This window comes from Malaclemys terrapin, chromosome 2 (genome assembly GCF_027887155.1).
Source record: "Malaclemys terrapin pileata isolate rMalTer1 chromosome 2, rMalTer1.hap1, whole genome shotgun sequence".
Lineage (NCBI taxonomy): Eukaryota > Metazoa > Chordata > Testudines > Emydidae > Malaclemys > Malaclemys terrapin.
In genome coordinates, this window is record NC_071506.1 from 213,598,218 (window position 1) to 213,614,769 (window position 16,552).

At 42.4% G+C, this 16,552-nt stretch overlaps 1 protein-coding gene across 3 annotated transcripts in view; it reads right to left on the reverse strand.

Moving 5' to 3' along the window:
* The window catches only part of TGFBR2 (transforming growth factor beta receptor 2), a 78,674-nt gene extending 62,369 nt beyond the window's left edge, over positions 1-16,305 (reverse strand). The window contains exons 1-2 of one of the 3 annotated variants that reach the window (XM_054019867.1): positions 15,667-16,305; positions 9,524-9,643 (exon numbers count right to left, since the gene is read on the reverse strand). In XM_054019867.1, coding sequence (XP_053875842.1) covers positions 9,524-9,643; positions 15,667-15,763 — 217 coding nt within the window. In that variant the 5' untranslated portion in view covers positions 15,764-16,305. The remainder of the gene's footprint in view (positions 1-9,523; positions 9,644-15,666) is intronic. The other 2 variants (XM_054019866.1, XM_054019868.1) reach the window with 2 other exon arrangements.
* Positions 16,306-16,552: the final 247 nt, after the last annotated feature.

The following is a 16,552-nucleotide window of genomic DNA, read 5'->3' on the forward strand; positions in this document are numbered from 1 at the left end:
AATTAAAGGGCCTGATTCTGATTTCACTTACACCCTAATTCTTTGGGAGTAAGTTCACGTATTTAAATGAGAGCATTATCAGGCCCAAAAGACTGGATGTTAGATTTTTTAAAAAGAAATCAAAAGAACTCCTAAAATATAACCCTGAGTGGGCTGCATCTGTTCCCATAAAACTTAAAGTGTCACATTCCTGCACTGATAATACTTCATAATTATGAAGCACCAGATGCATAAATGGCATAAGACCTAAAAAGATTTTGGCTCAGATTATGTGGTTTAGAATAAGAAAATTATAGTGCTGCTGTTTAAGTTTTTTTTTTTTTTAAACTCTGTTAGAAGAGTGCATACTAATGTTTCTAGATTTTTTTCAAACCATGATTCCCCACTGAGCTCCTTCAAAAATGCACCCCAGTCTCCGTGGTGCCAGTTTTTGCAGCACTTCAAAGAAGGTACAAGAGTCAGTACCTAGATTTATGGGGTGCTTCATGAATCTGAGGACTAGTTTATTCTTTCAGTCTGATGTAATCAATCTAGCCATCTATGATTGGAAGTGACCGAGCAAATTTACTTCAGCAAAAGGAATGGGGCGGGGGGGATGTGATTCACATTTTGAGAATCTCCACTATTCCCATACGAGACAGATGTATACGCACATGCATATCATTGACTAACCAGCCTGAAACTTTTATAAAATTTTCCATAAACATCCAGCATATCCATGGGACTCGTATTTATCAGTTACACAAATCACTGCGTTGTAAAGACCCACAGGTGCCCATGAGAAATGAGTATTTTAATGCATTAACCAGGCAATTGTGCTTCTAACCTGGCAGTAGTTATGCACATGTGCATATGCACTGATTTATACACATGTGCAGATACTTACTTTCCATATGCAATGAGTGCATTTGTATTTTTGTGGGTGCACTGTTACCATATTTAAAAATCTGATCCTCCCATACTTAAAAAAAAAAAGTGGGCTCCCACTACAAAATTTGGATCCAGAGTTCAAGCACTAAAATTCAGGGATGCTTATTTCAGGGGAGTTGTTTCAGCTCACTATAAACATAGGGACATTTGCAAAATTTGGTCCTTTGCTTAGATTTTGAACTTCTCCAAATTTCAGCAGTAGTGGAGGAGGTGAGATCTAGAATTATATTTTGAACACATCGCTAAAAACATTCTTATAAGGTACTACAGCATTGGTCTAAAACATTAGTTTGCAATAAAATGAATTGTTTTAATATTATAGAATTCTATACAATTTATTTTCTAAAGGCTGTATTGTACCTCTTTTCCTGATCCATCCTAGTTAATCTAACTTGGAAAATTAAGTCTTTTTATTCCACTACAATTATTTTACCAAAAAGGAAATTCTCTGTCAATCGCTGATGGGTCAACAAGCTTTTGTGGCAGCTCTGTTCAGATCTTGTTGACTGTAAGGCGAAATTTCCCTGCGGAAAGACTCTCTGCAAACAGCTTTGTTGATGCACAGTAATGTTTGAATGACAGATTCGACAGGAATAGCATGAGAAAGAAATTACTCACTTTCATAATCCATCAGCTCAGATAAAATAGTAAATCGCTCTCCTCAAAGTAAAGTTAGACAGAAACTTAATTCTTTGGGAGCAAAATCACTTTGAATGGATTTGTGGGGTGAAAATACACAACCTTCTCAAATTCAGCAGCATGGATGGGTATATTTGTCTCTGTTAGATTACATGTGAGAAAGAGAGTAGCAGAATGTTATAACCTTGGGGGTAGGTTCTCTTGATGGATGCATCTAATTCCCACCAACATGAATGGAAATTATATACAATGCATTGAGAAGAGAACATAGCTTATAAAAACAAGCCAATCTTAGAAATGTTTTCATTCTGAGACTTCAACTTAGGAGTCCTAATGTCCCTTATGTTATGCCTTAGGTCTAAAGGGAAAAGTCGATCTAAGCTATGCAATTTGAGTTACGTGAATAGATCTACTTACCGCGAGATCCACACTACGCAACGTCGATGGGAGATGCTCTCCCATCTACTCCTCTTACTCTTCTCAATCAGGTGGAGTACAGGCATCAATGGGAGAGCCATCACAGTCGATTAGCAAGTCTCCACTAAACCTGCTAAAATCGACCACTGATGCATCGATTGCCGCAGCGTCGATCCTCCAGTAAGTGTAGACAAGCCCATAGTGCCACGGTATACCAGATTTTTTGAGAGAGGTGTATAGGGACAGCCCCTTATCTATCCCAAATTGGTTGATTAGCATGCCTCACTGATCATCTATTCCTTTTAATATGTTTACAAATGGATTCCTTGAGTAACCTCACTGTAGCCGAATCAGCAGCTTGTAGTCCATTCTTAAAAAAGAAAAAAAAGTATGTGGGGAAAGGGGGCAAATCAGGCTGTTCACAAATTTCTCTTCACTGTAGGGAGTGTTACCAGGTTTAAAGTAAAAATTCATGGGTGAAATCCAGCCCCTACTGAAGTAAATGGGTATTTTACCATAACTTCAGTGAGACCTGGATTTCACTCCATAACCAAACCAAAGGTCCCTGTCACTACTATTGTCTCTAGAACACAAATGCAAGGAAGTTACATTTGTACACTATGTTGTAAAACAGCTTTCTTCTAGGGTACATTGTCACATGTATGCTGGATTCCACAGGCATCTATAACACTCGCGTTTAAAGGCTAGCATCACTCTGACACTAACAAATATGCATACGTGCATACAAGAAAAAACACTTCTTACTGCCTGCAGTGGATTATTTTAGTCACTACACAATGTGCTTCAGTTGTCTGCACCAAAAGGCCTGGCATTACAGCACGAGGCAAGGATATTCTCAAAGAAAGAGACAGCTCAGTGTGAAGGAACTTGCCAGGCTAAAATGTTTAGTCTACCTGTCTGAAGGTGAGAGAGAGAAAGCAGGCTGTTCTAGTTTGGTTATGAAGTACAATACTGGATGTTTAGGCAGAATAACTTTGTAATTAAGCTCATACAGTTAACTGTACGGATAGAGTTGATTTTTTTAAAAAACATATCTACCTGCGTGGAAATACTTAATGAAAAAGCAGTCTTTTATGATGGTCACTGTTTCCATAACCCACTGTCTCCAGCATGCCCCAAGCTTAAGATAATGGCCATCTCCTAGACACTCTTAAGACTACTTTAACAGTTCTTTCTCAATAGCCCAACAGTTCTTAAAGTCACCAGGTGCATTTTTCAGATGTCTTTTTTAAAAGAAAAATTCCAATCAGAAATGGAAGGGAAAACCAACCAAAAGTCTGCAAAACAATTACTTCTATAAAAGGAGGTGCTGTGAGGAGAAAGGAGGATGGGTGTAAGACTGAGAAACACACACTTGCTCAGGTGTATCAGGAAAACCTTTCTTGGAAGAACTCAAAATCAGACACGCCTCCCTCTCACTCATAATTTTTGTTTAAATCTCTTTTCCTTGTAACAATTAAAAAATTTTAAAAGCAAAATGTGGCTACACTTCATGAGTTTTTAATAGGACTAGATCTTCAGCTGGTGTGAATCAGTGTAGCTCTACTGACTCCCATGGTGCTACACCATGTTACAGTAGTTCAGGATCTGGACCAATACATCTATTTGAGGGTAACTGGATGGTTCCAGAGACTGGTCATTGCACATCTTAATCCTTCATTTGTAGGTCACTGATTCAAATCCAGCTGTGGTAAAGTAGCAAGTGGTGGTGGAGTAACATTATATATTAATGATAAGGTAGACTGTAAAGAAATTAGAAGTGATGGAATGGATAAAACAGAGTCTGTTTGGGCCAAAATCACTTTGGGGGAGAAAACTACTAGAAGTTCCCCTGGGATAGTGCTTCCCCCAAGATCAATTTGGATATGGATAGAGACCTCTTTAATGTTTTTAATTAAATAAATGCTAGTGGGAATTGTGTGATTATTGGAGACTACATTCTTAGATACAGATTGGAGAATAAGTGCGACTAATAATAGTAGGGCCCAGATTTTCCTGGAGATCATAGCTGACAGATTTCTTCACCAAGCAGTTGCCAAACCAACAAGAGGTGATGCCATTTTAGATTTGGTATTGGTGAATAGTAAGGACTTCATGTAAGAATTAGTTGTAGGGGACAAGCTTGGTTTGAGTGACCATGAGCTAATTCAGTTTAAACTAAATGAAAGGATTAAAAAAAAAAAATAGATCTGCAACTAGGGTCCTTAATTTCAAAAGGGCAAACTATTAAAAAATAATAATAATAATAATAAGGGAATTAGTTAGGGAAGTGGACTGGATTGAAGAACTCAATGTAATTCCAAGCCTCCTCCAGATTCAAATCCTTAAGTCAAAGTTGCAGAAACTATCTGAAGCCTGAATCCCAAGCAAGAGGAAAAATATTGTGGGGAAGGGTTGCAGATCAAGCTGGGTGAGCAACCATCTCAAACAGATGATTAAGCAAAAAGCCTACAAGGAATGGAAGATGGGATAGATTAATAAAGAAAGCTACCTCTTGTAGGTCAGAAAGTGCAGGAGGAAAGTGAGAACTGCCAAAAGCCAAGCAGTGTTGGACCTTGCAAAGGAAATTAAAACCAACAGTAAAAGGTTCTATAGCCATATAAATAAAAAGAAAACAAGGAAAGAAGAAGTGGGACCACTAAACACTGAAGATGGAGTGGAGATTAAAGATAATCTGGGCATTGCCCAACACCTAAACAAATACTTTGCCTCAGGTTTTAATAAGGCTAATGAAGATCTTAGGGGTAATGGCAGAGTGGCGAATGAGGATATGGGAGTAGTAATTACCACATCCAAGGTGGAAGTCAAACTCAAACAGCTTCATGGGATTAATTCTGGGGGCCTGGTTAGTCCCCATCCAAGAATATTAAAGGAACTGGCACATGAAATTGAAAGTCCAATAGCAAGGCTTTTTAATGAATCTGTAAACTCGGGGGGGTCATGCTCTATGACTGGAGAATTGCTAATATAGTTCCTATTTTTAAGAAAGGAAAAAAGGTGATCTGAGAATGCATTTAGGGACTAACAACAAGAACTGCCAATGTGATGCAGCCATGAAAAAGATCAATGAAGTCGTAGGATGCATCAGTAGAGATAGAGAAGTGTTAGCACCATTATACAAGGCATTGATGAGACATCTGGAATACTGTGTGCAATTCTGGTCTCCCACATTTAAGAGAGATGAATTCAAACTGGAACGGTGCAGAGAATGGCTACTAGTATGATCTGAGGAATGGAAAACCTACCTTATGAGAGAAGACTCAAAGAGCTTGGCTTGTTTAGCCTAACCAAAAAAAGAAGGCTGATGGAAGATACGATTGTTCTCTACAAATACATCAGAGGTATAAATACTAGGGAGAGAGAAGAGTCATTTAAGTTAAGTGCCAATGTGGACAAAAGAATAAATGGATATAAACTGGCCCTCATTAAGTTTAGGCTTGAAATTAAATGAAGGTTTCTAACCATAAGAGGGGTGAAGCTCTGGAACAGCCTTCCAAGGGGAGCAGTGAGGAAAAAAACCTAACTGGCTTCAAGTCTGAGCTTGACAAGTTTATGGAGGTGATGGTATGACAGACTGCCTACAATGGCATGTAGCCAATCTGCAACTGCTAGCAGCAAATATCTCCAATGGCCAGCGATGAGACACTAGATGGGGAGGGCTTGGAGTTACAACAGAGAATTCTTTCCCTGGTGGGTCTTGCCAACATGATCAAGGTTTAACTGATCGCCATATGCGGAGTCAGGAAGGAATTTCCTCCTGGGTCAGATTAGAAAGACCCAGGGAGGAGTGTGGGGGGGTTCACCTTCATCTGCAACATGGGGCCTGGGTCACTTGCTGGTTTAAACTAGTGTAAATGGTGGCTTCTCTGTAACTTGAAGTCTTTAAATCATGATTTGAGGACTTCAGTAACTCAGCCAGAGGTTATAGTTCTATTACAGGAGAGGCTGGGGGAGGTTCTGTGGTCTACAATGTGCGAGAGGTCAGACTAGATGATCATGATGGTCCTTTCTGGACTTAAAGTCTATGAGAAACTGAGAACTTTTTCTAAGCTGTTTGGTGGCCTACGTGAAATTACTTGACTGTCTCCATAAAGTTCATAGTGGACTAATGATACGATCACAAAAACACCATCTCAACTGATAGCCATAGGGGAGGGAGGCATTAAATGGACATGAAAGCTGAAAAACCTGTTTAATGTCAGGGCAAATCACAATGTGGGGAAACATGCTCTGATATTACTGCCTATACTGTATGTGTACAGTAACAATAGGAGTTGACTCTCTGGAGCGGTCAATCTGGCACTTTTCACAAACACTACATTCACTTAGAACATGCATTTAACAGAACGTTCTTAAAAACAACAAATGTCTAAGCTTTCCAAATTCAACAACATGATAATTTAAACAAAAAAAACTTTCCATGGGAAAGGATACATTTTTAAAATTCCATGGATGCAAAATTGTATAACCTATACATGTATGAAATGTCCTTTAAAGGGGTTAGTCAGCAGAGTGACTTAACTCTTTGTTGCTTCTGGAGACACGAATCCAAATTCTGATTTAGGACACAAGTAAAACCAGTTTTTGGTGCTAAACAAATACCTGATGATTCACAGGATGTAAGGCCCGAAAGGATCATTGATCTAGTCTGACCTCCAGTATAACTCAGGATAGGAGTTCACCCAGCAGTTTCTGCATCAAGGCCACAACTTCTGTTCGAGCCATTGTTTACGTTTTAAGAAGATAACCAGTCTTGATTTAAAGATTTCAAACGATAGAAAATCTATCAAGTCTCTAGATAGGTTGTTCTAACGGTTAATTACCTTCACTGTTTTAAAAAAAAAAAATTGCACATTTCTGTTCTGAATTCATCTAGCTTCAGCTTCCAATCATTGGAACGGCTGCTTGTCTACTTCAGTGATTCTCTACACAATCCATATTGAGTGTCTACTCTGCTACTGGCCCTGTGCCCAGTGCCCGCCCCCAGCCTTTGCCCCCTCACCCTGTCTGGGCCCAGCCCCCCCTCACCCCCCCGAGACACAGCACTGCTCCCAGACCCAGTTGGGGGGAGGGGCGTGGACAGCGGTAAGGGGGCTTGCTTTCAGCACCTCCACTATTTAAAGGGTTCCAGCGCCATTGGGGGTATGCACTGTTCTTTCCTAGTCCAAGTTATCTGTTCCTCCACTTAATGAGCACAAAATGCACACTTTTTTAAAATAAAGTTCACATTTTATGGGAAGGAAGACAGTTATCTTGGTGGGTACGGTCCATGCCAGACTACAGCTGTGGGGGGATGGGGAGGGAAATGTAGATGCCAGTTTCTTCTACCTTGATGCATGTGGTGAGTGGTAGTAGTAGAGATGTATCAACATTAGCTTTGAAGGTTAAGATACTTTATAATGATTGCAAATGAACAATCATCTGCTTATAGCATTCACCCCCAACCTTCACCAACCAGGACAGAGACCAGGGTTTCCAGTTTGACACCATTGGTAAGCACATGTGACAAAACACACTGCACTTCACATGTACAAAAATAGCAAACTTAGAGGAAGTACAACTCAGCTTGCACAATACAATATCCATCAAAACAGCCATGATAGAAAAGAGCTAGACCATAAAACAGTCAAGTAACACAAGACGGGGCCACCTTGCACCATCACTGCTCCTTGATGGCTCATAACACATGGAAGCTCTTAACTGGGGAAACAGATTTGTCCTGTGTCTTGTTTAACTTGGCACAGTATAGGAGAGGAGAAACAATGCAAGACTGACTGGGCTTACTGATGGCCTTGGGGCTCTCATCCAGAAATTCTGTTGAAGAATTACATTGCTCAAGACTCTCTTTGAACCCAAACTGACACACATGGAGGGGCCATCCAGCCACATACATCACCCCATTTCCTTGGGGAAGTAGGAGAATGTCACATGGCACCATCCTTCCCTCCCTTGGCCAACAGGGACGCCTCCCATCAGAGATCCACACTGATGGAGTTCCTTAGGGTTGAAGGGGTGGAGGAGGAAGGAGTTGCTGCAGGGCAGGCGCTGTGCTCCATAGCACTGTCCCCTGCAGAGCTTTGGATTTCCTTGTGGAAATATGAAGAGGAGGGAAATTCCTTTGGCGTGGGCTGCGAGCCAACCAATGGGAGGTAAACAAGACAGTGGAGCAGCAGCCACCTCTGCATGACAGCTCTTCTCCATCCTCATGTATTACGGTATTCCTGATCATGATCAATGCGGTTGATGAAGCTGTGGTCTCCAAAATCCACAGCCCACCGTATCCCTCCCATAGAGGGGATGGTTCAAGAAAAATCCACAAGGTAAATCTCAAAGATTTCCTTCTCTGATCATGGACCCATCATATGGGGTTTTCACCAGGCAGCGGGGTGTCTGACATCAAGACATCTACAGCCATGCTGCAAGATAGTTTATCTTTAAGATTTCCATGGAGCCAAGTTGGGAATAAGGGCTTTTATAATATGTTCCCAGAGAAAAGGGGGGCCAATTTCAATGTAATCACTGAAAACAAAGAAGAAACATGTTCTTAAATTTTGTATATTTTTATAATGCTGCACATTTTGGGCCAAATAAAAAAAAAGTCGCCCTGTAGTCGTGTAATGCCTTACTCAAAACAACAGAGAAGTGCTACTCTGGGCTAATTACTAACTCCAGAATGAATGGAAGCAAAATTATCGTACTTTGAACACTGTCAACACAGCCTTAAAATTGCAAACTTGGAGCAATTTCTGTCCACCCAAGGAATATTATAAGAGACTGGGCAATTTGAGAAAAAACTAAGTGAAAAAGTACTAACTATACCATATTATATTTCCCTCTCCATACATCTATTTTTTTAAAATGCAAATAAAATACATAGACATACCAACAAGCATTTCAAGATCTAAGGGGGAAAGGGCTAAGCATTATTATTATGATGGCTTCAGATGTACTCCAAACCCAAAACTCGCAAACAGATACTGTGGAAGTTGGTGGATAGAGATTTCTTTTTCACAGGCATAAAAAAAAATATAAGGGCCAGTCTTGCTAGGCATTAAGTGATTTCAGCTCCCACTGAAGTCCATGAGTATGACTACATGGCAGCTGGGAAAGAGCCTCCAACCCCTGGTAGATATATTTCAGTAGTGAGGTTTGCGCTAGTGCACTAAAAATAGCAGCGTGACCACTGCCACATCTGGTGAGGCTCAAGCTAGCCACCTGAGTTCAAGTTCACCCTACTCCGGGGTTCTGAGCTCAGGTGGCTTGCCTGAGCCTCTCCCAGTGCGGCAACATCTGTACAGCTAATATTTAGCACGCTAGCGCAAGCCCCACTAGCACAAGTCTATCTACCTGGGCTGGGAAGCTCACTCCCAGCTGCAGTATAGACAGGGCCTAAGAGGAATGAAAGGTATTATATTAATGTAAAATACTATTAAAGTATTTTGCTTAGCACAGCTCCCTTTCTGCCTATTCCCCTTTCTCCCCTTGGTTCTGCCCAAGTTAAAAGCCTTAATCATACCTTTGATCATGTCCCAGCATTCTGGAATTCTGGAACTTCCCTCTTCCCATGGCCTCCTGAAATCATTACTCTCTAGGCTCCAGGGAGTCCCAAACGCTGCAGCCAAATTACTTTCTTGTTCTGGGAAAGAGAACCATATCATTTTGGCTCTTGTAAGATATGATATCACAAAGGTCTGCTCAAGGGAATTAGAGCCTCATAACTCACAGTTGCCAGTTATTAATTCTGTGGGGCAGATCCTCAGTTGATATAAATCAGTGTAGATTCATTGTCTTCAATAGAGTTATGCTGATTTATGCCAGATGAGGACCTGGCCCTAGATGTACTTTGCTTGCACAAAGGCTAGTTTTCCAAGGTATCTATTAATGTGCCCTATGCATGTAAGAGCCATACTGTGTCTTTACTTGGCAAGTTGCTTTGAAAAATGACACCTTCCTACTTAACAGACCTGGTCTCTGGGTGTATTCTGTCAAATTCACTCGCTTTTCTAACAAAAAATAAATATATCTTCCCTTGTACTCCTTGGAAGAGGCAATACAGTCATGGGAGAGTGAGATGGATTTTATTTTGGCACCTGCATCAACAGAATTTTTAATTCAGTTCAATTGCAGAGCCAAATTATGCCTTCAGTTACAGTACAATGCCTCAGTGGGATTGTACAGGTGTAATAGGGCAGAAATTATCTTTCAGAACCTCTATCTCTGGTGACAATGCATAAACTAGAAAGAGCACAGCTTGACTTACAAATCACAGGCTGAACTTGTGGCAGTGGCTGTTATATATATATATATATATATATATATATAAATAAAATAAATAAGCATATCTATACACACACACACACAGCGCAAATTTGATCTGGAATTTGCTGAGAGTCAATAAAACAGTTATACTACAATGTCATGTTTACAGATACTTTTCAAATTAGGATCACACTTTAACTTCTCAATGTCTCAGTTTCCCCCTCTTTAAAAAAAAAAAAAAAAAATCAGGATATTGGTGCTTAACTACTTTTATAAAAACATTTTGAAATGTACAGAGGAAAAGCATTCTCTAAGTGCAAAGCATATATTAATAGAACATAGTGCTCCGGTGCTTTAAAATATTTCTCTTCACTACAGCAATACAAATAATAAATTATAATAGTATATTAGGGTCACACAATGCAAAGGCTCTGAAAGGACTGTTACGTTGTATTATTTGATGTCAGTGTACACTTAGAATATCTGTTTGGGGGCAGGGACCATCCCTTACTATGTGGTTGTACAATGCCTAGAATAATGGGGCACCGCTTTCAGTTGGGATCTCAAGCTGTTGCTGTAACACAGAGTAATAATAAAAAAATAATAATCTTGGAGCCATTATGATGACACACAATATCCATGTTAAAAATCAATTGAACTCTAGATATTATCATGTAAGTCCTAACAAAAAAAATGTGTGCAGATACCCCACCACCCCATCCCAGCTAATATAAGTATTTACATGACTTCACAAACATGATGGGCCTGATTCACCACCAGCTGGTACCTTATGTAATCATTTGCACCTGTGAAAAGTGAGCATTCTACTCTCAATCATGCTCATAACGTAACACACAGTGCAGTAAAGGTAGATGAGAGCTGCTGGGTGTGTTGTCAAGGATATGGTGCTTCTGGGAAGGGCAAAAGAGAGAGTCCTTTGATAAAAGTGTAATGTCTGCGGGGGAGATAGCGTTCTAATACCTATAGTTTCAAGTTAGCTTGTGAGTTAAATGCAAAATATTAATCCTTGGTGTGGAAGGTTTAAAATAAAAAATGCTTTAAATACCAGGAGTCAGATGCTCCTGTGTGTTACAGAGGTGCATCTACCCTTGCACTCAACCCATCTGGCTGCAGCTGTGGAGGACTGAGCCCAATTCTCCTCTCACACACACCAGTATCGCATTAGAATGACTCCATTATTTCAATGGAGTTGCTCTTGACCTACTCTCAGTCAAGTGTGTGAAGAACTGGACTCATGAACACTGGGGACTAGTTCTAAATAACTATGGTTTATTATATACAATATAACAGTTTATTTTTATTATGATATGAAACAGACTAGAAACTCCATTCATTCTTAATGATGCCACTCATCCCAAAAAGAGAAGAGGAACAAATGAAAGAAGACCATTCTAATCAGGGTAACTTAGGGATGATTGCCAGCAGGAAAGGCAGCCAGCTGTTTGGGCAAAAGAATTTTCCTCAACAATCATTCCAGGGGCGAAATTGGCTCTAATATCAATATAAAGGGAGGAGCTGGGATGTCACAGAAAACTCAGATAAAATTATAACAACAAACTGCAATTACAAGAAGACAAAGATGAAGGAACTGGGATCGTTAAAAAACATACAGACAGAAGTAAAAAAAAAAAAAAAAAAACCCTAGCAATTAGTCTTTTTCGTTCAAATGCCACTGTTTCTTGCAATTTAGGACTGTAGCTAAACTTTGTTGTACTGTAACCAAAGTAATATTAGGCCTGACTCAGGAAAGCATCTGAACTGAGACTTCACTTTAAACCCATGCTTAACTTTAAGGATTGCTAAATCCTACCAAAGTTAATAGAATTTAAGCACAATTAAAAACTATCACAAATAGAGATGGAATTAAGCGCACACACAATGGCCCCTAATTAGTAGAACAATGAAACATTTTTTTCTATGTTTGAAATAGTCTGATTTTCTGTATGTAGCTTTTTGTCAGACGTAAATTTCATATATTACTTACAGTTGCACAATTTCAGACAGTGGGTGATAAGAGGGTGCTACATTTAACTGATATCAGTTCTGTTGTCCTGTCTATGTACCAGAAAATACACCCAAGAAAAATACTCATTGAAAATTTTGTTTTCATCACTTAGAGCCCACTCATGCAAACATTTAGTATGGAGTGTCTCATTCACTACAACAAATAGTCCCTTTGCACTCTGACATAGCTGCAACACCCATCTCACCTAAGCAGGAACTTCAACCAGACTATTCACATAATAAACAAAATGCTCAGAAGTAAATTGTTTGCAGGATTGGGCCCTTAATTTCTTAAAGTAACTCTTAATCCCATTGACCTTGTAATGAAACTGAAAGTCAAAAGGGACTAGCTGAATAACGTATAGATAAAAACATTATTTCTAATTTATTTTGGACTATTTCCATCCTCCAGGATTAGGCTTGTTCAAGTAAACCCTTGGGAGGAGGGATAACTCAGTGGTTTGAGCATTGGCCTGCTAAATCCAGGGTTGTAAATTCAATCCTTGAGGGGGCCACTTAAGGATCTGGGGCAAAATCAAAATTGGTCCTGCTAGTGAAGGCAGGGGACTGGACTCGATGACCTTTCAAGGTCCCTTCCAGTTCTAGGAGATGGGATATCTCCATTAATTAATTTATTTATTAAACACTATCCACTTTTAATTTTTATTCTTGCTGACAAGAACTTGTCAATTCTCCTTCTGCTGTCTAGTAGAATTTGCACTATACCCCTGACCAGATTTGAGGCCTAAAACTTATTAAGCAACCTAGATGAAAGCCAAGGGCACTGACCCTTTCAAGGCAGGGCTTAAACAGATTTTCTATTTCACCACAGAGGGACTGATTCTCCACTGCTTTGCATTAAAAATGCCATGTTGTCATTTACAGCTGTACAAATCGAGCCAGATACTCAGCTGCATCCCACCTGATCTGCACTGCTATGGAGGCGCAAAGCTGCTGACACCATGGGATCTGCTCAGTTGAGGATTCCCCTAGTGTGGAGGAACCCCTGGGTGGTGAGAGCTAACACAGAGCTGGCTATGCTGCCTTTATGGTCCTGGCCCTCTCTGTAGGAGTTGTTCCTGGGAAAAGGTAATATTCTCAACATTCGTCTCCATTCCAGTGATCTGCAACTGCCAGAATGGCCCCAAAAATGGGGATAACTGAAGTGTAGCCTCAAGAATACCCTAAATTATGCTAGATACCAAGAAGAGCTCCAGATAGACCCAAGAATTGCAAAGCTTTTGACCAGGGCCAGTTCCAGGCACCAGCTTAGCAAGCAGGTGCTTGGGGCGGCCACTCTGGAGAGGGGCGGCATGTCCAGGTATTCGGCGGCAATTCGGCAGGGGGTCCCTCACTCCCGCTCGAAGTGAAGGACCTCCCGCCGAAGTGCCGCAGATCGCGATCGCGGCTTTTGGGGGGGGAGGGCTGCTTGGGGTGGCAAAAACCCTGGAGCCGGCCCTGCTTTTGACTCCACAGACTCCGCTGAGTTGAGTGCGCCTCGGCTACAGATCAGAATCAAGCCCATTTTACACCCACTTTGCATAGGTGCAAATAGCTACACTAGGTGCAAGGCAGTGAAGAATCAGGCAGAAGTTAGTTCTGCTCTTTTACACCAGTGTCAGTTGATCATAACTCCACAGTCGTCAGTGGAATCTGAGTGGTGTAAAACAATTAGAATAGGCTAGCAGAATTTGACTAGAAGCTCAAGAAAAATGTTGCTACTGGCTTTAATAGGAGCAGGATTGTTTTTATAATATTTGAGTGTACTATACACAGGTTTCCCTACAATACAAAAAAAAAAATAGGTTTCAATAATATGTTCTAGAGCCTAATCCTCTAGACAGTTATAGATGTAACTTTACACATGTGAGTAGTCCTGGTGAGATCTCACGGGGATAAGTGTTTGTGGGATTAGATCCCCAGTTTGCAAGGTTTTCAGACCAGGGAACCTTGTTTTCACATAAGTTTGCAAGGCACTTTGCTCTCTCTTTGCACAATATACATAGATATATTAATAGTAGTAATATGAGCCATGGCTTTAAAAATAACCACGGATGTACAGTGCAATTAAAAATTCCCAACACAGGGATGTGAAGTGTAATGAAAAACCAAACAAGCCAGGAATTAACTTTTAGGAATGCTTTGAATACTGAAGGAATGCCTGAAGTTTCAGAGAGTTTAAGGCCAAAAAGGTCCATCAGTTCATCTGGTCTGATCTCTTGTATATCACAGACCATTACATTTCACTCAGATACCCCTATATTAAGACCAAAGCACTTCAGTCCTCAGGAGACTACACTGTGTGTGCACATGCAGAGTACAGGAGAGACCAAAGTGCCACCAATGCCCAAGGCCCCTGCAATGGCAGGAAATTAATTAAATGAGAGTTCTCGGTGAGATTGCTCACAACCAGTGCTTAATTCTCAGTTACATGCAGTGACTGTACAAAAAAAGAAAAAAAACCAATATCTTTTAAGACACTGCTGCAAGATCAGTTTACATAGAGCTAGACCCATGGCAAGGCCCACGTGTGGGACAGGGAGCAAATCAGGGATACAGACAGGCTCCAGCACACACAGAGACAAATAATACTCTGGGGACCTTAATAGGATCTAAGATTAAGGATCAAACTCATTTAGTTTGAGTGCCACTTTCTGAATCCCCTTTACCTGCATCCCACGTGTCAGGTTATGCATCCGAAGAAGTGGGCTGTAGTCCACGAAAGCTTATGCTCTAATAAATTTGTTAGTCTCTAAGGTGCCACAAGTACTCCTGTTCTTCTTAGAACAACAATGCCGCCTCGGGCTCAGAGGAGCGCTTTTCATCCCCAGAGGGCAGCACACAGGTGAGCGGGTCCTAATCAAAACTAACAACGGCCACACACAGCCCGAGAAGCAAGATGGGGGGGGGCGCTTTGCTCCTGCGAAGAGGGCCCCCAACCCCCTTTGCTGAGGCAGAGCGGAGGGGCACCAGCACCCGGATCTCACCATGGGGCCAGGTGCGGAGGCTGCTGCAGCTGCACGCCGGGACAGCTGCGCCCTGCCCGATAACTCCAGGACAGACAGTAGCCAACTTCCGAACTACGCTTTCCACGGGGCCCGGGCTCGGCTCGGCTCAGAGCAACCCCCCGCGCGCTTCCTGCCAGCTCCTCGGTTGAGCCCCGAGCCGCCCAGCCTCTCCAGCAAGCCCCTTTCCAGCGGGCACCCGAACTTCGCAGCTCCAGGCGTCACCCGCGGGCTCGCAGCGCCGCTCCCCTGCTGCCTGCAGCTGTCAAGCGAACCGCATCGCCCCTTGCACAGCCGCCTGGAGGTGGGGGGACCCCCTCTGCCGCCGCCCCGACAAAGAAGGGGAAGGGGAGACGAGACTGCGACTTACCTGAGCCCCGCGGCTGAGGGGGGATGGTGCTGCCGACGAGCGCCCAACACGAGCAAGCGTGCAGCAGCCACAGGCTCCGGAGGCGATCCCGGCTCATGGTCTAGCCCGCTCCGCATAGGAAGCCGAAGCAAGAAGTCGGGCTCCTCTGCTGACCGGAGGGGGGGGGGGGGTGAGGGCTGCACCCCGGGCCGGCCGGGGAGAGAGGCGAGGCCGCGGCGGCAGCTGTGGCTGGGCAGGCTGCTCCGGGACTCCGCGCGGCCGGGCTGACTCACTCCGCTTCGCTTCAGCGCCGCGAGGGAAACAGGAAATCTTAAAACTTCGCAAACAGCTGGGCAGGACTTGCTCGCTCCGACACGAGTTCCTTCGCTCCCCGCCCCGCCCTGCCCCCTTTCTTAGCCGCCTGTCACTCAGCTGCCCTGGGCCAGCCCCTCGCAGGTCTCTGAGCCACCGCAAACACCCACCAGCCAGCCGCAGTGCCTCGCCTGCCTGGCTGTGTGCAGAACAGTAGTTGCCCTGCCTAGGAAGCAAAGCGGGGAGAGTCTGGGTCGGCCCAGAACAGTTTGGCACATAAGGGGAGGAGCTCAAATGACACCCCCATACCCCCTCGCTTGGGCCAAAACTTTAAAAGTTCTCAATTCTGCCTTTTCTCTGGTCTACTCTTCTCATGGTACTGGTCTGCTACCTACCCCAATAAAGGAGAACTAACAACTTAAAATGGCTTCTTCAAAAATTTTAAGTAACACTTAACTTTCAAACTCCTGAACAGCAAATGTAACTTTTCTTGTCTGTATAGTAAACACTGGCATTTTTAGCTGTTTGAATAATCAAAGTGGTGCTTTCCGTGCCTTCTTGATTGCAAAGATTTGAACTGCTTCCTGAAGGACCA